The sequence below is a fragment of the Emys orbicularis genome, chromosome 4, assembly GCF_028017835.1.
Source record: "Emys orbicularis isolate rEmyOrb1 chromosome 4, rEmyOrb1.hap1, whole genome shotgun sequence".
Classification (NCBI taxonomy): Eukaryota; Metazoa; Chordata; order Testudines; family Emydidae; genus Emys; species Emys orbicularis.
In genome coordinates, this window is record NC_088686.1 from 124,062,469 (window position 1) to 124,084,477 (window position 22,009).

Genomic DNA, 22,009 nt, shown 5'->3' on the forward strand with positions numbered 1-22,009 from the left:
ATGGCCGGCCCGTGTTACTGAGCCGCCTCTCCCCGCAGTGCACCGCACCTGCTTCCTTCCTGTGCCCCCGGGCTCTGGCTCCCGCCGCGGCTGGAAATATGTCCGAGGGGGTGGATCTGATCGATATCTACGCCGACGAAGAGTTCAACCAGGTGAGCGGCGAGTGAAAGCCCCACCCCTATCCACGGCTGGGGGGGGGGGATTTGCAGAGAGTTGCTGGGAAGCCTCATGGAGTTTGGGGGGCTGTTTGGAGAAGGTTGGGCCCCCCTTGCGGAGGATATTAAACTCCTGAGACTCGGAGGCTGTGAAGTAGGCTGCAAGGGACCATAGGTGGGTCTGGTTCCTACTCGTCTGGTAAAGGCACGTGATGGGGCTTGTGTGCCAGCAAAGGAGCATTATGGTGCTGAAGGGTGGCTCTGAAAATCCCCACAGATCTTGAGAAGCCTGCAAAGAGTGGCAGTGTTGTTAAGGCATTATCTGGGTGATGACTGGAATCTGCTGGGACGTTTTTTTTAGCTGGAGCTAGTGCTTGTCTGGTTACAATCTGTGGGCAATAGGGAGAAAGAAGTGGGCAGTACCTATTGGACTGAAGCATCCCTTAAGCCAGGGAGATCTGTGTTGTTGGAGAAGAGGGCAGTGGTGGATACAATAGATTGGGAACTTAGCCATCCTCTTCTGCAAAACATGAGGGTAAGAGACAGGAAACGAAACCAGAAGAGAGCTAGATGGGGCAACTACTAGAGATCTCTCTGGGACTGTAGGCACATGAACACAACCCGATTTAGGGTACTCAGGACTTCAGGATGCTGAGCTCTTAAGGAATTTTATCTGCCTGAATAACTGGGTATAATCAGAGAGGTGCCTAAATTACAAAGAAATCACCCTGATGATACCAGGAACTGAAAATCTATCCCAGATTTACAAGGAGAAAATTATTGAGAATGTGTGAGTAATAAGGAAGCTTGGGAACTACTTGAATTCAGTGTAGTAAGGAACGTGAATGCAGTGGTCCAAATGTATTAGATTTCAGAGGAGCAAATTTTGGAGAGTTAAGAAATCTGGACAGGTGGGTATAATGGAAGAAAGTTCAGCTCCTTGGAGATGAAAATGCTATGGAAGTGCTAAGTCTGAGATCATGGAAGAAGGTTAGAGATTCTTAGGAAACTGCAATCAATCTAGATTACTTTCCAGGAGCAAAATGCAAAGAACCAAGAGACTGCCAGTGTGGCCTCATGAGAGGTTGAACAGAAATTTGAAGGCAATAAACCCCTGTTCTGAAAAGGTGGGAGGTTACCAAATGAGACTATACCAGAAGTTAAGCCTTGAGGGAAAAGTTAACAGTGGCAAAAAAAGAATGTTAACCATAAGGGAAATGTGAGAGGCTTTTACAGCTATCCTGGGAGAAATAGTAGTGCTTGATTGGAAGTAGATGCATTAAATGAGGATGAAATTGAGGATGGTTCTAAATGGTCTAAATGAGGTCTTGAATGCCTTTTTGAAATCTTACCTTTTAAAAGAACTGCATAAAAATTATGGTATTTCTGTGCTGTATGATCCCCAATAGCCAGGCTTCATCCCCCACAGAAAGCAGTTTTAACTTTAAAATAAACATTTCCCCTTGTTTGGAATCCTTTTAGGACTTTCTGATTGACTGAAAGCATCCTAGAGTACAGCATGGTTATCCAAGTCTCACTGGATCCCATGCTATAATGATAGGTCAGAATTATGTTCTGGGATGTGGCCATTGAAACAGTTCAGCACAGAAATATGCTTAATTTAGTTTCCTTGCAATTAACCTTTAACAAGCAAAATCCAGAAAGTAACTTTGGACAGTTGGGCAGTATGATAAAGAGAGTAGGTATGAGAGAACTTGGAAAATATGAACATATGCAAATTAGTGTATCAGGATTACAGGCATTCTAGGGTAATAGAAAATGACTAACAGATTTCTTGAGTCATTGGCCATTATTTTGAAAAGTCCTGGGGGAGGAGATTGGAGAAAAATAAATGTGCTACCGATCTTCAGAAAAGGGAGAAAGACCCTGGCAATTACTGTTTGGAAGGTCTATCAGTTCCTAATTAAAATAAAAGTCTGTACATATCTTGGAGGATAGCAGAGATATGAGCAGCGTAAACATCATGGAATTATGAAGAAAAACAATCAAGCCCCTCTCATTTGATGGCTTTCTGTTATTTTGATTTTAAAGCACTTATTGCGCCACAGTAATTATCCAGGTTGGGTTGGCTGTGAGTATTTTCTCGTGGCTTCAGAAGTGCCTGGAAAAGCAGAAACCAAGAATGGTAATAAAAGGCAATGTATTGAGTTGGGAGGAAGATGTTTACTGGATGCAGAAAAAAGTCTGTATTGGACATGGTTTTACTCAACATCTTAAGAAGTTCTCTGGAAGTAAACAGCATGATGAAAATATTCACTGATAAAACCTCTCCAACACACACGAATAGATGTAGTTTTTAAGTCTAGAAGTGATCATTGTGATCCATCTAGTCTAACCTGCATAACCAAGGCCATGGAATTTCATTTTCAATGGGAGGAAGAAACCTAGAAAGCAACAGTGCTAAGAGAAAGAGGCTATGGCGTGATTGTGGGTAGTTTGCAGTGTTGTAGCGTTGGTCCACAGATCTTGAGAGACAAGGTGGGTGAGATAATGTCTTTTATTGGACTAACTTCTGTTGGTGAAAGAGACAAGTGTTCGCCACCAGAAGTTGATCCAATAAAAGACATTACCTCATTCACCTTGTCTCTCTAAGGCTACGTCTACACTAGAAACTTCAGAGTGCTGCGGGAGCGCTTTGAAGTGTGAGTGTGGTTACGCGTGAACAGTGGGAGAGCTCCTAGAAGTGTAGGACTGGAAGGGACCTTGAAAGGTCATCGAGTCCAGTCCCCTGCCTTCACAGCAGGACCAAGTACTGTCCCTGTCAGATTTTTGCTCCAGATCCCTAAATGGCCCCCCCAAGGATTGAACTCACAACCCTGGGTTTAGCAGGCCAGTGCTCAAACCACTGAGCTATAGCTCCTGGTAATCCACCTCCATGAGGGGAATAGCTCCGAGCTCTGGGGGCGCTGTCCAAACTAGCGCTTTAAAGCGCTTAAACGTGCTGCACTCAGGGTGATTTTTCACCCCCCCCCCCCCCCGAGCCAGCAAGTTAGAGCACTAAAAAATGTAAGTGTAGACAAGCCCTAATAGTGGCTAGTGAGTTGGGGCTTCTGTATCCTGCTGCATGTTGGATCTCAATTCTGTGACAAGACACCCCTACTCCTGATTCCTGTGATAAGTGTTACATCCTGTGGCAAAGTAAAAATTCTACTGCAGCTATTTGTTCACAAAATAATTTCAGAGCACAAGATTGTAATTAAATCTAAAAATGCACCGCTTAATCAATATACCACTAGTCAAGGACTCAAGACATGTTTGCGGATTTGAGTTGCAGCAGGGAGATCTTAGCTGCAGAACATTGTTGCCATACATCCCAGGTGGGGATGGGCTGTGAAGTGCTCTCTTTGTCCTAGTGAATGAGGCAGCCTTTTACAGCCAGCACATGGCAATGTGGGGAAAGGCCCTGAAAAGCCAGTTCTCTTCATGGCAAAGACAATATTGGGGTGAGACAAGATGGAAAAGTGAACAAACCTTGGGAAGATCTTTGATAATTTATACCTGGAGCAGCAGCAAATGGCATATTTAAGGCTGCAGAATGGTTTCCATTCCAACCCCCTATTTTTATGCACTTGTAACTTTCTGAAACTCACCTTTCAGGCTTGGTCTGTGTGCAAAGGTGACTTTTTTGGGGGGTGGAGAAGGAGTTTAAACAGAAACAGCTGAGCAGTTTTTGAGAATGAGTACAAAAATATTTTCCCTGTTAAAATTCATGTAACCTTTTTAATCACTTCTGCAACTGAAATAGCTGGGGGCAGAAAATGTAAATTTGGCTTGGAAATAGCCCTTGCTTTTGAGAAGGGCTTGTGAAAATTGGAGTTGGTTTCATGTAGCTGTGACCCTTTGAAAGTTGCATGCTGTGTGTCCCTGCCACCCCCTCTTCCCAAGCTCATGAAGTGCCAGACTGCACATATGTGCATGCACAACTCCCTTACCTTCACATTAAAGAGTGTAGGCTGAGATTGTTAAAGCAGCATATGGGATTCAGCCACACAGGTTGACTTTAATGGAAGATGTAGCTCTGGCTGGTAGGAGCAGAAGCAGCCAAAGCAGGGATCTCTGGGCATTCAGACAACTTCCTACATTTTGACTGGACTTTCTCTGCTCTGTGCAGATTGTCTGTTTGCTCCAATCCTCCCTTCCCTCATTGACTCTTCACTTCAGCTTCACTCAGTCCACACCTACCCCATCCCTCTTTGCCTTTGCCCCCCTCACCTCTTTCCCCTTTCTTTCCATTTAGCTGATCACCTCCGAAATAAACCCAGCTGCCCACCCCCCAAAATTGCTGCATTAACATGACATTTGCTGCCATCACATAGTTCACTCTGCTTGTGTGTTCTACTCCCTTTCCCTCACACTGTGTCTGTCTGGTTTATTTAAACAGTATACTGTTCAAGGAAGGGACTATTTAGTATAGTGTGTATAGCCCCTAGCACAATGGGGCCCCCCTCTTGTTTGGCCCTGGCACTACGATAATAAACATGATTGATTAATATGTTAGCCTCTGGCCTGCTTTGAAAATCTCAAGCATAGTGTGGCTGTGTAGCCCTTGCCTTAGCCCCTGTATATCTTGAAAGGTCTTTGTACAATGCAGCACAGTCCAGTTTCTTCTATTTCCCTCTCTTAAAATATCTGCTGGAAACAGGTGGCTATTGCTGGCTGAAGTATGGTGTTAGGGATGAACAGGACAGGGAGGCAGTTATGGGAATGAAGGAGAGTTCAACGGCCTGTCATAGCTTTTCTGTAGAACCTTAACGGGCATTTCCCAACTTCACATTGTCTAACCTTGCAATCTTGGTACTTCCTTTTGTACGGAATGCAGTGTATCTTACTGCTCTTTGCTGCAACCTTAGAGACACATGGCACAGGGTCAGGGCAACTGCATCTGTATTTCCCCTTTGTGGGGCACCCAGTTTAATTGCAGAGCGCCCAGCCTTGAAACTGGGATATCCCCAGCAAGCCAGACTGCCTAAGAAGAACAGCACCTGTGCTCTGCTGTCTCTCCAAAGAGCTATGGCCAGTGTATTGCCAGCAGTTATAAGTTACCATGCAGCTCCTACATTTATTCTTAAAGGGTACTACAGAAAAAACCTATTAAAACAATAAGAAAACCTTACATGACTGCTCAGAAGCTTATCAGACCCCCAACTCCCGCCCAGGGCTCTGATAGATTTTAGTCCTTCAAAACCCAGAACTGGGTTTTCCCCCTGGTTACAAGTTCATCTGTCTTAGATCCAGAACTCCCATCTGGGCAGATCAGCTGTTTCTTTATACAGCTCGGCCCTTTGATCTTGGCCTGCTGTAATGGGTAATCAGCAGACATTGACCCTCTGTTCAGGGTAAAAACAACGAGGAGTCCTTGTGGCACCTTAGAATTCCCATCTTTTCATGTACTGTGTATATATACCTGCTACTGTATTTTCCACGCCGTGCAGCTGATGAAGTGGGTTTTAGTCCGCGAACGCTTATGCCCAAATAAATTTGTTAGTCTCTAAGGTGCCACAAGGACTCCTCGTTGTTTTTGCTGATACAGACTAGCACAGCTACCACTCTGAAATCTGTTCAGGGTGGAGCTTCATAACTGGAGGTGGGGAATTTGCATTAACTTCTCCCTAGGGATTCCCCAGGAAATCGACTTCACACTTACTGTTCTCCAAAGTCCATATGTGTCTGGTACATTTTCAGTATAGTCTTTTAAACTCCCAGGTTGTGAGGGGCATGAGCAGTGGCACAGAGATGACCTTAGGATGTCTGATCTGCAGAGGTGTTTTCTTTCATTGAGCCCCTGCTCTTTGGTGTGCCTTTATAAAGGTCAGGGTTTTCTGATTGCTTTTTACCTTAGAAATACCAAGTTTGGCCTGGCTCTGGTCTCCTGGCAGATGTTGACAGCACAACCAGGCCACCTTAGCATTCCATTAACTGGGGTTTGTATGGCACACAGTAGCACCTGGTTAAATTAAATTAACTGGGGGGTGGTGGTTAATAGAAAAAAGCAACACATTTGTAGGCAGAAACTCATTGGGGAGGTTTTCAAAGGGGGCATCTAATTCCCATTGACTGCCAATGTTAGGCACCTAACATCATTTGTACCTATGAATACCTCCCCCTATGTGACTGAAAGATAAAGAAAGGAAGAGGCTGGTTTTAGAAGATAGGCTCTGCTTTGGGATGCTAGCTGCAATCCTCCTCCTGTTATCACAACAGTAGCCAAAAAGAAAAGGGACTTGAGTCCACGCTTTACAAAGTATGCTAATGATTGACTGGTTGGAGGGCAGGCGTTTGACTAGGATGGAAAGACACAGGCAGTGTAAAAGGGCAGCTGGACACGGATAAATGCAAAGGAAGGGGATTTCTGTGTCATGGGGGAGAAAGCGCGTTCTGTGGTGGATTCCACAACTGAGGAATTGTAGCAAATGTGGGATTCTGGATATTGATTCAGAGATTCGAAGGCCAGAAAGGACCATTGTGATGATCTAGTCTGACCAGAGGTTCAACACAGGTCAGAGAACTTCTCCAAAATAATTCCTAGAGCTGATCTTTCAGGAAAACATCCAATCTTGATTTTAAAATCTTCAGTGATGGAGAATCCACCACAACCCTTGGTAAATTGTTCCAATGGTTAATTACTCTATTAAAAATCTAGGGCTTATTTCTAGTCTGAGTTTATCTAGATTCAGCTTTCAGCCAGTGGATCATGTTCTGCCTTTCTCTGCTAGACTGAAGAGCCCATTATTAAATATTTGTTCCTCATGTCAATACTCGTCTTATCAAATGTGGAGCTTGCCAGACCAGTTTGCGGCAGCAATGTATCAGCATTCTCATTGCGTGACCCAAGATTACCTGGTTAATAGTATCAGAGGGGTAGCCGTGTTAGTCTGAATCTGTAAAAAGCAACAGAGGGTCCTGTGGCACCTTTAAGACTAACAGAAGTATTGGGAGCATAAGCTTTCGTGGGTAAGAACCTCACTTCTTCAGATGCAAGTAATGGCTTATGCTCCCAATACTTCTGTTAGTCTTAAAGGTGCCACAGGACCCTCTGTTGCTGGTTAATAGTGGGAGTACTCATGATCCAAGCTGTGGATTGCAGTCAAAGCCCTTTCTAGGGCTGAATCTCGATTACTTGCCAGTCATCATTCCTGATGTAGATACTTATAGACTCTGATCAAGTCATCCCTTAACCTTCTCTTTGCTAAGCTAAACAGATTGAGCTCCTTGTGTCTGTCACTGTAAGGCATGTTTTCTAATCCTTTAATCATTCTTGTGGCTGTTCTCTGAAGCATCTCCAATTTATCAACATCCTTCTTGAACTGTGGGCACCAGAACTGGACACAGTATTCCAGCAGCGGTTGCAGCACTGCATTTACAGACACAGCCCATTACAAAGCAGGGAGGCAATCTCTGTACACCTTCAGTGGTGGGATGCCAGCTACAAAATTCAGTTCTGGGCACTTTGTTATCGAAAAGGTGGCAATATATTGGGGGAGGAGGGGTTCAGAAAAGGGCAGGAGAAATGCCCGGGAGCTGGGGAGATTGACTTGTGACTTGTAAAAAATATTTGTGTTTTGGCTAAGCGATGACTATGGGGAGGCAGAACCGTTTGCAAGGAGCCATGGATCTGAAGATGACTTACTCAGTGGTAGAAGGTCTAGCTAGGACGAATGGAAGGAGATTGAAAGAGGGCAGTTTTAGACCAAGTATCCAGAAAGGTCCCCCTGTGGAGACTTTTATAGGAATGTGGGGTTAGTGTTCCAAGGCAGGAGGATGGTCACCCCTCCCTGGAGAGATGGACTGGTCCAGGCACTAGGGGTGAACTATTTCATCCCCTGGACTAAGGCATGTACTTTTCTGGACTTCCAGGAACTGTAGCATGGAAATGATGCATCAAGTCAGATCCCGCCCAACTGAACTCATTGGCCGTTTTATCCTTGATTTCATTGGGAGCAGGAGCAGGCCCTTAGATGTGTGTAATAGCTTTAAAATGGCTCTCTTTCTCGAAGGAATTGTCCTCCTGATCTCATGCCTCTGGCCTATCCTGGATTTACACTCCTCCTTATATTGTCTCAGTACAAGAACAAGTGTGCACTTGATGAATTAAGATAATTAACTTCAAGCATATGAAATGGCTGCTAATGCATAATTCACCTGTGGCACTTGCTGCTGCAGGGTGTCAATAAAGCAAACAGCTTTATAAGAGTTTTGAAAGGACCATAGCATTTGTTGTAACAGTAACTGGGATAAAATGATAAGCTAAGGGCTCTAATGCTTTATGGTCTAATAAGAGAGGTAGGAGGAAATTGCCCCCCACTTGAATGCTTCCTCAAAAGCCTCATGCCACCTTGGGTTCAGGTCTCCTAAGTTAAGCCTGGCCAGGAGATCGCAGAGGAAAGCCCAGATGCTGCAGTAGGCAGTGCTCTTTCCTCTGAGTGCTGAATCAGTGCCCCAAAAGTATGCCCGGGGGTGCTGTGCCTCTGGGATCAGATGTAAAACAGAGGTCCTGGCCACTCGTGATCAGAAGAGGAGCCCTAGCCAGATTCCATTCTTCGTTTGGAAGTTCTCCCCATAGTTTCATTTGGATGCACTGTTCTTCACTTCCTGTCCTAAGCCGTTGTCCTTTTTGTGAGCCGAATGAGTCACATCTGCACACTGACACACGCTACTCCCAAGAGGCTGCAGAGCCCACACAGCTACAGAAGAGTGAGCCACGTTCCACTGTGCCTCCTGCGTTGGGAGAATCGTGGTCTCTGTTCCACGGCAGAGGAGGTGGGGCTAGTGAGAACCAATCTGGATTTGAGGTTCTCAGGGAGAGTTGGTGGCAATGAGAAAAATCTTCTCTGTCATTGAACTCCTTTGTTGTCTGAAATTTATGGCAGGAGTTTTGCAGGCATGTAGAGAAACGATTCCTTGCCCAAGCCACTTACAGTCTGAATCAGGCAGGAAAAATGTTATACCCAAGGTAATAATTCAGATTTAGGATGTGGAAGACACAGAGAGGCTGAAGAACCAGGAGTGTCCCTGTTACATGGTACTTCTCAGCCCAGTAGCATTCCTTCCCTTTGGCTTCTGAGAGTGGGAGTTCTAGAGAAACTCAGTCTGGGCAGGAGAGAATGATTCCTCCTCAGGATTGTTTTGTGCTTGGTGTTTAATCTCTTGGGTGCACGGGCTGTTTACCAGCAGATCAGAAGCACTGGGCAGGGCAAACCTCTGGCCTGCTGGAGCCTCTCCCTTGACGTGACTGGCTAGTGATTGATTGTTGCCCAGCTGGTAAACTGGCCCCATGGGCTTGTCACAGAAATGCTCACTGATCTCTTGTGTGTCCTAGGACTCCGAATTCAGTAATGCTGACCAGATGGATCTGTACGACGACGTGCTAGCAGCAAGCTCGCAGCCACCCGAAAGCCGCACCAGCAGCTCGGAGGCACTGACCGAGATCCACCAGGAGCAGTCCCCCAAGCCAAACAGCAAATCGCCTGCCATCTTGTACACCTACAGCGGCCTGCGTAACAAACGGGCTGCCGTGTATGTGGGCAGCTTCTCCTGGGTGAGTCAGGTCACTGATGCCTGCTGGAAGCACATGGCCTAGTATGACTGTCCTCCACTTACTGGGGACAGATGCGGTGTCTTCAGTGCTTGCAGTCTGGGCTGCAATCGTTGCTGTCAAGTGAAGTGAAATCAAGCTTGGTCTGTACGTGGATGGGGATCTTCTAAGGAAACCCATGTTCTGTAGAAAGGGGTGTGGTATAGGGGGCTCTCTTCCCTTTGTGTCAATACTGAACCAGTGCCCCATCCTGGGCTTGCAAGGGCTGTGCTATCAAACAGTTAGTGAGGTGTGGTAAAACAGAGACCTGGACCACCTGTGGCCAATGGTGATCTCATGGTGCGGTCTGCATAGGACTGGGATATGGAGCCTTTAACACTTCAGAGCTAGTGCAGTGGGAGGGTGATGGCTCTGGGCCAGCTTATGTGCTCTTGTGGCTGTGGGCTGGCATATATGACATGAGGTGGTGGCTCTCTGAAGAACAGATGTCCCCACCACACAAGCCACTGACTCAGTTGGGACTAATTGTCCCCTTTGTTGGTAGTCCCTAAGAGAAGCCAAGGACTGAATGGGACCTGGAGACTGAGCTCTGGCCCCACAACCCCTGTGATCCTTCTTGCTCCAGGTCTGTTGGTGGAGTGGCACGTGGGGGAATCTTACCCTACTGCTCAAACTCTGTAGACAGAGCCCTTCAATCACCACAGCTCTCCAGGGTGCCTTTTCCCAGATCTTACGACTGTCATTTACAACTGTCTCCCTGGGGATTGGTGTCTCCCAGACAGAGGGTTACTAGGTTGGGCTGTATCGTCTTCCCGTTGAAAGCATTTGTGGCATCAGAAACTGGAGCCTACGCTAAAGATCCTAGGGGGAGATTGAGCAGGGCGGGCCTTGGTGGTGGTGAATGATCGATAATGCTAGTCCTGGAACAAGGGTGTGTGGCCCAGAGATCCTGCCATAGGGCCTCAGCTGCTAACGCTGTCCTCTTCCACCTGTTCTCAATCAGTGGACAACTGACCAGCAGCTGATCCAGATTATTCGCTCAGTGGGGGTCTACGATGTGGTGGAGCTGAAATTCGCGGAGAACCGAGCCAATGGCCAATCCAAAGGGTGAGAGCTCTGGAGGGACCCAAGGCCTTCTGGCACTGGGCCAGTCCAAAGAGTGAACACTGTTGGGGGAGACCCTGGACCTTTTCTCCTATGGGTTTGTCACCATGATTGTCCGGCCTGTTCCCAGTGGGCAAGGTGTCAGCAGGCCTTCTTGTGGAGCTGTGTGGAGGCTTGAAAGTTGCTTGTGTGAATGGAGCTAGTGTGCCAAAGCACAGAGAACGAGGTAGTGAAGAGGTGGTGAGGAGCTGATGGGAGGCACGTAGGAATGCCGGTTACCCTGCGGTGGTGGGCTGGGTTCAGCTGCAGACAGATGTCCATAGTGAGAGGTGACGATTGCTGCTCTCTATGCTGCCTGGGCCATGGGGAGAGGTGTAGATTGAAGCACCCATGGTTGCTCGTTGGGTTGTCCCCACAGATTGTGGTCGGGGAGGAGGGTGGGCTTGGTCCCTCGATGTGATGGGGTACTGGCCTGCCATCATCTGCTTGTCTCTGGCTCCCCCCAGGTATGCAGAGGTGGTAGTTGCCTCCGAGAACTCAGTCCACAAGCTCCTGGAGCTGCTGCCCGGCAAGATCCTCAATGGGGATAAGGTGGAGGTGAGACTGGCCACCCGGCAGAACCTGTCGCAGTTCGAGGCACAGGCTCGGAAACGTAAGTGGGACAGGCCCGCCGCCAGGGCAGGGCGCAGGGTGCATGAGGAAGGGGAGACTCCCATTGGGCCCTAGAGATCCTGAGCAGAGCTTCAGCAGCCTGATCCCACCAAAACCCTGGGGTGGGGGCTGAATTCCCAGGAGTCTCTGCGTGTTTTTCCTGTTGCTGCCGAGTCTGACCAGATCCTGACCCGAGTCTTTATGATCCCATTTTAGGTGCTTATAGACTGCGAAGATCCCTCGTAGCCTCCTCCTCCTCCTCTCCAAACTGAATGGGCTTAAGCTCTTCAGCCTATCATCATAGCTAAGACCCTCCATATCTATTAGTAGCTCTTCTCTGGACCTTCTCCAGAATTTGTACATCCCTGCGGAGGTAAGGTGCCCAACACTGGACGCAGTACTCCAGCTGGGGCCTCACCATGGGCCTTGTACAATGGCCTTTTTCCTCAGTCTGATGGCCCAGCCCAGCGTCCCAGCCCCGCCCCAGCTAGGGGGCGCTGTGCAGCTGGAGGTGCCATCTTTCCAGGGACACACATGACGAAACTGGCCACCTGTGGTCATTGTCGATCCCATGGCACGTTTCGTAAGAGGAGAATTACTGCCCCCAGTGCCCTGGACAAATTCCAACTGGGTGACTGTCCTGCAGCCTTCACGCGCCCTAGGCAACTGCAGTGGAACACCAAATTTTCCATTGCCCATCCTGAATTGTCAAAAAGAAGTGCTCTGCACTGTCAGACCGCTGCCACCTTCTGCCATGGAGGTGGCTGTATTTCAGTGGCAGGTGAGAGGTTCCTCTGTTCTGTCCCTTACCTCACAGGGCTGTTGTGAGGCTGTGGCTTTGTCTGCACTGGGGAATTGCCCTGGCTATAGCCATTGGTGTAGCTGTGCTCACCCAGATGGAGCTTACCAACACCTGGCATTAATGGAGCTTCTACCTGGATGAAACCGGGCCAGCTTATAGCAGTTTACCATGGACACTAGGGGGTTTGCACCAGTGGCTGTTACAGGACCACTCACCAGGGCAGGCAAGGCCTCAGTGTGTCTCCAGCCCTTTGATTCTGGGCTGAAAGGGGCTAGAGTTTCCTTGTAGTAGTAATCTCCCTTGGCTTGTTCCCATGGCTGCAGATGAGCAACATCTGCATGTCTGCTGCAGATCTAACCCCCTCAGACTCCCTCATGGTCAGCATCTGGTTACTTGCTCTCCAATACTTGGTAGCCATGGGAGTTTTGGATCCAAGCTATGTCCCTCTAAGTTTGTTCACCTTATAATCCCATCAACCCTTTCCAGATCCACTCCCCTAGGGGATTTCAGGCTCTCTGGGTCAGGGTCACTTATTGGCAGGATTTCAGTCTCTGCCTCTGTGCAGGCCCAAACCAGCTGTATTAACCAACAAACAGGCAAGCTGTGACTCACGCAGTGCCCGGTGGCCTCTCCGCTGCGGCCTCTTGCCATTTGTCAGGGCTTTTGGCTTCTGCCCGGGTAATCAGTTTGCTTTGCAACTTCCATCCCCTGTGTTCGCCACCGGGGCACTGCCTTGGAAGCTTTCCTGATGTCTTGGTGGAGAGCAATCACGCCCTGGCTGAGGCCCGTGGAAGTGGAGGCTACGTTTGGCTGGCTGGATCTTTCTCTTGGCACCTCAGGCTCCGCTGAAATCAGGCGTGTGGCCGTGGGAGACGGGTGCCCCGATCTCGAGGTGGGGAGGTGATGGGGGCTGGTGCAGGGTCGAGGGGACGATATAGCCCTCCCTCGGTCACTGGGTCATTCCATCCCCCACCTCCTTCCTCCCTCCCCAGGCTTGTGGGGGCTGCCGCACCAGCTGGCTCTCTTCAGGTGGCTTTCCTATGGGTGAAGTCACCCCCATGCTCACAGGCCATTCCTCTTCTCTGTTGGCTAACAGGGGTGCCGCCGAGGGCTCACTCCCGGGACTCCTGGGATTCGATGGATGGCCGAGCCACGCCGACGGAGAATGCTGTGCCGCCCCCTCGTGTGGAGAAGCCCCCTTCCGTGCTGTCTTTCTTTAACCGCCCCCCTGCCGCCATGCCCCTCATGGCCCTGCCCCCTCCCCCGATGCCTCCCCCGCCACCTCTCTCCTCCAGCTTTGGAGTGCCACCTCCCCCGCCAGGAATCCACTACCAGCATCTAATGCCCCCTCCTCCTCGACTGCCCCCACACCTGGCCGTGCCACCTCCAGGGGCAGTCCCTCCCGCCCTGCACCTCAACCCTGCCTTCTTCCCCCCGCCAAATGCAGCACTGGCCCCCCCGCCGGACACCTACAAGACTTCTGCAGCATATAACCACAGCAGGTGAGAGCAGTATGATGGGATAGCCTAATTTTGGCAATTAATTGCTCTTTGATTATTAGCAGGTAAATATGCCCAATGATCTGTGATGGGATGTTAGATGGGGTGGGATCTGAGTTACTACAGAGAATTCTTTCCTGGGTGCTGGCTGGTGAGTCTGACCTTAAAGTCTATGAGTCTATGAGCTGCAGCCTCTGCTGGATTTGGAAAGGACGAGCTGAGATCGTGGGGGCAGGAGACATCAGCACTGTCATAACCGTGTGTCAGCCAGATCTGGGCCTACTGGGCCCCAAGAGGGCAAAAGGTGTGCTATGGGGTGCCAGGTGGGTGTCCCGGGGAACCTCTGCCACGTGGGCAGTGAGCCTGGGATGCCCCCTGGTTGGTGCCCTTGGGGAGCTCTGCCAGGTGGGCAGTGAGCCTGGGATGCCCCCAGTTGGTGCCCCGGGGAGCTCTGCCAGGTGGGTATTGACCTTCAGCACCTGTCGGGTCAGTCCCCGGGGGTGGGAGCTTTCTCCCCATGCCCGGCTGACAGGCGCGTGCTCTGTTCTGTGCAGTCGAGAGCTGGGCCCACTGCCTCCCCCGGTGAGCGAAGCCGAGTTCGAGGAGATCATGAACAGGAACCGAGCGATTTCCAGCAGTGCCATTTCCAAAGCGGTGTCCGGAGCCAGCGCAGGTAACAGCGGCCCCCTGACACCCGTCATCCTCCATCCCCTGCCCGGTCCTTTTCCTCACCCTTCTCCTCATCTCCTGCAGGGGATTACAGTGATGCCATAGAGACCCTGCTCACGGCCATCGCCGTTATCAAACAGTCCCGCGTAGCCAACGACGAGCGGTGCCGCGTCCTCATCTCCTCCCTCAAGGATTGTCTTCATGGGATCGAAGCCAAGTCCTATAGCATGGGTGCCAGCAGCAGCTCCTCCAGGTAAATCCTTGCCAACCAGAGTAGGAGGGGAGAACTCCTTGCTCTCATCTTGGGCCTTTGGTGGAGATTTGGGGGGCAGGCACAGCTCACTATCCTTTGGGGAGACCTGAGTCGGAGGCAGCAGCCCCTCTTTGTCTGAAGATCTGGAGGGGAGCACGGCTTGGGAGATACTCAGCGCCTAGTCTTGTCTTTCAGAAAAAGACACCGGTCTCGGGAGAGGTCGCCCAGTCGGTCCCGCGAGAGCAGCAGGAGGCACCGGGACCCACTCCATAATGAGGATCGGCACGAGGACTATTTCCAAGAAAGGAACCGGGAGCATGAGAGACATCGGGACAGGGACAGAGAAAGGGACCGGCACCACTGAGAAAGGTGAGCTGGCCCGAGGCCCTGCTCCTTCTATCTCCCTTGTGCGGCGAGGCCATCTACCTGCTGCCGATGGAGCACTCCTTCCCTTAGAGGGACGTGGCAACCTCCTGGGGGTGCAGACTGGACGTTACGCAGTCTATTTCCCCTGGCTTTTAGCAGTTGACTCTCCATGGCTAACATGGCAGCCCCTCCAGTTAGTGTCATAACTACACAGTCAGTGGCCACCCTCCGGATCTCAAGCAACAAATGATCTTTCATTGCCCGCAGCGGGTGTTCCAAGAGGGAAAGCCCCAGGGGAGAAGAGAAGGGAATGTCCCTTAATCTCCTCTGATGGCTGCTGAATAACCAGCACTGAAGTCCCTCATTGGTGGTTTTCCATTGAAACTGCAGCCAGCTTGGTGCTGCTACTCATTCACATGCATCAGCAGAGTCATTTCCAGCCCCATTCCTCTCCTTCCTGTGTCTTCACTTGATTGATCTGTAGCAGGCTGTGAACCTACACTGCCCACACCGAACAGCAGAGAGTGAGCTCCTTGCCCTTTGCGCTCTGTCCTCCTTTCTAGGTTCTGTGCGGGCAGTGTGAGGACGGGGCTTTCCTTGGTCAGGTATCCTCCAGCTATGGAATTCCCTTCTGTGGTTAGCCTGGCAGAGTCCCTCATTGGCTGATTACAGCACCCTGCAGTGTTCTCACTTCCTGTTTACCATCTTCAGAGCCAAGGGGCAGTGAGCTCTGCTGTTGGTGGGTGGCTTGGCTGGGGAGAAGTGGCTTTGCCCACGTGGTGGTAGCTGGGCAGAGTACGAAAGCTTGTTGGATTTTTAGGATGCAAGTGTCAATAGCATGTCCCCACGCCTAATAGTTGGGGGACATGATAGTGGTCTTCAAATACTTGAAAGGCTGCCATAAAAAAGATGAAGAAAAGTTGTTCTCTCTTGCTACAGAGGGCAGGACAAGAGGCAATGGCTTCAAGCTACGGCACTGCAGATTTAGATTAAATCTGCTTCTTAATTCTAAGAACAGTAGGACAGTGGAACAGACGTGTCTAGGGAGGCTGTGGAAGCTCCTTCACTGGAGGTTTTCAAAAAGAGGCTGGATAGCCACCCGTCTTGGATGGCTTAGACACAACAAATCCTGCATCTTGGCAGGGGGTTAGATTAGAACTAGACCCTTGCGGTCCCTTCTAACCCTACAGGTCTCTGGTTCTATTATAGCTCTACTGGAGAGGGCCATGCGACCTTTTAAATTAGGGCTGATGGGTCAGGGCTGCCAGCTTCAGGCCATGTGCGCCTTTCAATCCACAACAGGTTTGTCACTCCTACATTTCAGAATCACTTGGTGGGTGGGGGGAATGGGGGGCACTGCACAGTTTCCCCTGTGTCACCCACATGTACAGCTTCTCCTGCTTTGTGTTGGGGCTTTTGTACAGCACTTGGTCCTAAAGAATTAAAAACCGTTACCCACTAGATTTGCCTTTGAAGGTCTTGACTAAAGCCCAGCAATGTGACCCATATGCTGCTCCTGCTCCCCTCTGAGAGAGGCTGCCACTAAGGAACAAGCTGACTCAGAAATTACATAGCATCAACCCTGCAAACATAACATCCCATGGGAGCTCTCCCCATCCTGGGCTAATGCCACAATTTCTGCTGCCTCCCCTACCTCTAGCTGTACTGAGGTGGGCGGCGTTAGAACTACAGACCAGCCCCCAGTGTCCTCCCGAGAGGCCATGGTGTTTTGGTCCCGTTCCTGCTGTGTGGGAAAGTTCTCCCTGCAGGACTCAGTGCACCGGTTGGGCTGCCTCTGGGTGAGACATAGGATGGCGGTGTCCTTAGTCTGTTGCGGGGGGAGTGCTCTGCGTTTTTTGTTCTGCTTTGAGGATTTTATTTAGAAATGGGCTGATGCCTCTTAAATGATCTGCCTACTGCTGGAGTGCCTTCACCTCTGAGCACTGCCACACCCGACACACTACTGATTTGTACCAGGGTAAGACCGAGAGGCCCCCCCACTGCGACTGGGCCAGCTGCTGTGAGTTTCTTACCCAGATCAAACCATTGGTCTCTTGGGGAGCCCTGGGTTTCAAACCCACGATTGCCTTATGCTTTTAAACGTTCATCCCCTCACCACAAAATGTTTCCAGTGTGAGCTTTGTCCAGGCATGATGGGGGCCTGGTGGTTAAATCAAAGAAAGGGGGAGTTAGGAATGAAGCCCAGCTCTCTTTGCCACTGATTGACAGTGAACTTTGGCCAATTACTTCCCTTTTCTGTGCCTCAGTCCCCCCCTTCTCTTCTTCTCTCAGTAGTATTTGCCTACCTGCCATGTACTTCTGGCTTACCCATTACCCTTGTGAAGCACTCAGATCCTCGGCTGAAAGACGCTGTAGAAATGCCCAGTGTAACCCGGTCTTGTTTGGTGTAGAGAACTGCCTGGGGCAAGTTCCCTCTCAGCAGAACCTGTGTGGCTTGCAGGATTTATTCCGGATCAGCCGAGAATGTACTTTAGGTGTCATTAAATATTCCAGGTGAAATAACTCCCCTCTAGGTCACCAGTTCCAATCCAGCCTGGGTTGGCCAAGACCTTCTGGCGATTTGACCTGTGCAGGTTTGGCTGATCTCAGTCCAGTTCCTAGTGCACAAGTGTCCTCGCTGGAGAGCCCACGTTCTGTTAGACATGCATTGTCCTCCTTGGCGTTCCCAGCTGTTCAGCCAAGGCCAGAATGGGGCCATGGAGATGGAGTGTCTGCCTCACCCCTAGAGGTGGCCACTGGGGCAGGGACAAGGCACCTCACCTGGTGGAGCCTGCCCTGGGGGTGGAGGACTTCCCTCTCCAAGGCTGTGGATCCTGCACCTTGATCCTGTCAGCACCAAACTTGCAGGAAGACAAATGTTAAAAGGCAGGTCCGTGGGGGGGGCCTTTGCCTCCAGTGGGGGAGGCTGACTGGGCCCCAGGCAGATCCTTGCTGAGCAGTTGGCATCAGCGGCGACTCAGTGCCTGGTCAGCGCAGCAGGGAGACTGTGACCTGTTGTCTTGTTCTGTCCCTTCCAGGAGTTTGGTTGGCAGTAAGTGTTTTTAATGGACTTGTATCTCCTCACCTCGATCAGGACTGAAGGACGGAGGCCGCTCCACCCCTCTCCTCCCCACTGCCCCCAGCTCCTTCCAGGCACCCAGGGAAAGCCACGTCGCCTGCGGGACTCCAGCTGGCACACGGTGGCCTCGGGACCCACACTCGCTGCTGCTGCTTTCTGGGGAAATGCTGGAAGACGAGTTAGGGAGGGATAGCGTCGGGGCCACTGTGAGCAGGGAGTGCTCCAGTCCACGGATACTTGGACCCAAAGAGAAATGGTGCTTTTCCATGGAAGCTTGTGAGCTCCTTCCTCTCCGTGGCCCTTCCGGGGACAGCTGGAAGGGAATCCATCACCCTCGTGTGTGCTGGGGAGGGTTGGAGCTGGGGGCGCAGATATCCCTGCGTGGTGTCTGGCGCCTGGCCTGCTTGGCTCACTGGGGCCAGTATCCATGTCCTCCCATGGTGCACTGTCTTCTCGTCCCGTGTGGGGGTGCTCTCTTGAGGAGTGCGAGCCCTTCTCCCAACCAGTTCCAGGCCTGGCTTGTCTGGCCCATTATACTCATCTTAGATAACAGCATTTCCTCTTCCCCCGCCTCATGGAGAGCAGGCTGGCTGCTGCTTCCCATCACCTCTTTCTGCTCCCAGTTGCCGTTCCTGTAGGCGCCTCTGAGTCCTCTGCATTCTGCCCTGGCTCCTCTAGGGGGCTTGTCCGGAACAGAGGTGGCCCCTCTCGGCTGGACTCAACGCCTCTGGCTCTCCATGCTGATCTCATGCAATAACCGTTCCAGTTCACGTTTTTCCCTACCGCAAGCCCCAGCCACCTGTTTCTTCAGAGCCAGCCTCCTCCCAGAGAGGCTGCCTTCCTTGTTTTAGAGGAAGCGGCATGGGGAGAGACTTGAGTGTTGTGATATCGGTGGATGGAGATGGGGTGGGCTGGGGGCTGGCTGGATGAGCCCAACAACTGATAACCTGGCGAGCTGCTTAGCATTTTTGTGTGGTGGGAGGTGCATTGATTCCAGGGATTGAGAACTCTGGTGGGGACTCCCGCCTCTTCATAAACGCTCTAGGAATGGGAGCTCCCAGTCGAGCGCTGCGTGGGGGGTTTCTTTAGACAGTACCGCTGCTTGCTATTGCTCTATGGTGCGTGATGGTGAGCAAAGGGTTTGGGGCAGCTGAGAGTTGGTCTGCATCTAGCTAAGAGTCTTGGTGCCTGTTCCAGCACATGGGGCTGATTGTGCCCAACAGTGCGATGCCTGAAGGGCCAGGGGGAAACATAACCACTATTTCCACCACAGCCTTCAGCTGGTGATTCTCGAAGGCTGGTAGGATAGGTGGTGTGGAAGGAGCCATGTTCCCTCGAGCAAAGGATGCTGTAGGGTACAGGTGGCCAGAGAGCAGCCTGCATGTGTTGCATGACTGTGCCCATCTGAGCGGCAGCCTGTGGAGACTACACATCCCAGCATGCAGTTCTCCAGTCACTTAGCTCAAGCTATAACACATTGTATGCTGGGACCTGTAGTCTCCAGAGCCTGCACCTTTATATAAGACTGAAGACAGCAACCACCTGCTGCATTTCATGCCATTCAGTGTGGCCCTCCTGGCAAGTTGTGGACACAGCTGGGCAAAACCTGGGCACCATCCCCCCAGCAGGGGTCTCCAGTTGGACACATCAGAGAGGGTGGCAGGGGACGAGAGTGCACAGCCTGCCTGGAGGCTGGCGAAGTTAAGTGACACCTCCGTAAGAACTGTGATCGGTGAGCAAAGGCCAGCTCTGGATGTCTTTTTAAAAAGAAAATGAAAAAAAAAAAAAACGGAAACTTAAAGTGAGGTGACATTAAAAAAGAAGTGTAAAATACCAGAAAACCCTTTGACAGGAGAGTGTTCTGTTTTTTTACGTAATGACACAAATTTTTAGTTTATTTCAGAATAGTGGTGGGAGGGGGGATGATAAAAAAAATAAAATAAAAAGCAACGCCCCAATTCCCCTCCCCCAGTTCTCGGTGATTTGATTTTTGTCTCTTTCTGATAGGTTGGAAATTGTGTAATAAACTTGATGACGTTGTCAATCTTTTATACTGCATTGTATGTTTTCTTTTTTTTCCTTTTGTAACAAAATATTTTAAATAATAAATGGGGTGTGAGCTGTTTTACGGAACCTGCATTGAATAATATTCTCTCTCTGGGGCCGTGGTGGTATTGGTGCTGTGAATGGGGATCTAGGGTTTGGGATTCTGGACTCCTGGGTTCTTGGCCTTGCTTGTGGTCTGATTTTCCAAGGCACTGAGTCCTCAAAACCAGCACCAGCATTTAATGGTCAGACATATAGGAGGCTGCCTAGGACACTATGCCAGCTACGCCCTCCCCCAGCCAAGTCTATGCTTCTAAACTACACCTCCAGCCCAGCCCCCTGCTCTGCAGCAGTGGCTGGGACTGAAAGCAACCGCTTGGCCATGGCTTCACTCTGGCTACCTCCTCCCCAGGTAGGGGAGATTTTGTGGGTTTCTGACCCTTTAAGGGCACACCGTTCACCAGCAGCAGTGTTTGGGAGTTGTGGATCTCTGCCTCTCAGCCAAGACAGCATTCAGGGCTGTAGCGCTTTAAAAACACCACCTTCCAGCACTACCCTTAGGCAGCACCATTGACCTCAGCAGGCCAGTCCCATGCCCTGTGAAGTGTAGGGAATGCTGCCCCCCACCCCAGGAGGTCAGATCAGTGCCTGTGGGATGCTTTGAGATCCACTCTTCAAAAGAGACAGAGGCAAAGTTTTGAGTGCTCTCCAGCAGACTGTGGTTCAGGCTGTATGTCAGTCCTTGCTATCCAAGAGGATCTGAACGTCGTGGTGCTTTTGAGCGGGTGGAAACCGCGCCATTCTGGGTAGGCCTGAGTTAAGGTTAAAATAATCAGAAGTAGGTAAGTCAGAGGTTTAGAATGAAACCCTAAATGCCGGAGTCTGGAAATAATCACTGAGGTGTACATGTCAACGCAAACGGCCCCCCTTGCCTTCCGTTATCCTCCCCTGGCCACCTACCCACTGTCAGCTGTTTTCTGTTGAGTGTTTGCATTACAATAATACAGACTTCTGTTGATGGTCTAGCCCCCTGTATCAAGGGATGGTGGCCTGTATGTCCATGATGAATGTAGGGAAAGTTGGCCTTGGCTTGGATCTGGATTGTTGCGGGGGCCTTGGGTCTCTTTGGGAGGGTGACTGGGGCAGAGCTCTTTCTGGTGGATGAGGACAGGATATTGGATAGATCATGTGTAGGGTAATGTGGCGGTTTTCTCTCACACTGCCAGCATGGGGGTTGGCAGTGTTTCTGTTTCTTTGAACTATAGTGTTCTAAAATCGTGCTTTTTAAACCTATCTCCATATTTCCTGGTTTTCAAGTGCTTAATGATTTCATTGCCAGAGGGCAGCTGCATGGTTCCTTTACAACCTTACTGGGGGGTTTTTTGGTTGGGAGATTACTTTTTTGGCGACGGCTTTTTATAATGTGTGGAACTTTCTGTAGATGGAATTGCGGCCGATGGGAGCAGAGGTCCCCCCCCTTCCCCCCGGGGCTGTGACTGCTGTGGAGTTCATAGGCACGGCCTGCACCATTCGAAACCGCATACAGATTCCTACATCTCTGCCACGCCTGGTCCTAGTCAAAATCCTCCCTCTCCTGGCTGCTGCTCAGAGCCTTTGGCTCGGGCTGGAACCCTGCTGTTACAATGGGTGCAAGAGACCTCATCAAGTTTAGAAGGGCCATGCAAAATATCAGGTAACCTAAAAACCCTTTTGAGTCTCCTCGAAACTCTTCTCCCTCAAGAACGTCTCTTCTGATCCCTCCCTGAGGCAGCTCTCTGCTAAAGCAGCTAACATGAGCTGTAGGGTGGATTGGAGGAGTGTTGACAGAGCTG

The 22,009-nt window shown here is 50.5% G+C and overlaps 1 protein-coding gene across 1 annotated transcript; it reads left to right on the top strand.

Annotated features, from left to right (window-relative positions):
* Window positions 1-50: 50 nt before the first annotated feature.
* On the top strand, window positions 51-20,256 carry CPSF7 (cleavage and polyadenylation specific factor 7). The gene is made up of 9 exons (XM_065402741.1): window positions 51-152; window positions 9,493-9,711; window positions 10,712-10,815; window positions 11,319-11,464; window positions 13,362-13,767; window positions 14,319-14,437; window positions 14,518-14,686; window positions 14,882-15,055; window positions 18,091-20,256. The coding sequence occupies exons 1-8, from the start codon at window positions 99-101 to the stop codon at window positions 15,048-15,050; spliced, it is 1,386 nt and encodes a 461-aa protein (XP_065258813.1). The 5' UTR covers window positions 51-98; the 3' UTR covers window positions 15,051-15,055; window positions 18,091-20,256.
* Window positions 20,257-22,009: the final 1,753 nt, after the last annotated feature.

What these genes read in the sequence shown, in the direction of transcription:
- CPSF7 (XM_065402741.1), top strand. Translation starts at nt 99, where the DNA reads ATGTCCGAGGGGGTGGATCTGATCGATATCTACGCCGACGAAGAGTTC. An exon ending in GCCAATGGCCAATCCAAAGG is followed by an intron (nt 10,816 to 11,318) that starts GTGAGAGCTCTG and finishes GGCTCCCCCCAG; the next exon opens with GTATGCAGAGGTGGTAGTTG. An exon ending in GCCAGCAGCAGCTCCTCCAG is followed by an intron (nt 14,687 to 14,881) that starts GTAAATCCTTGC and finishes CTTGTCTTTCAG; the next exon opens with AAAAAGACACCGGTCTCGGG.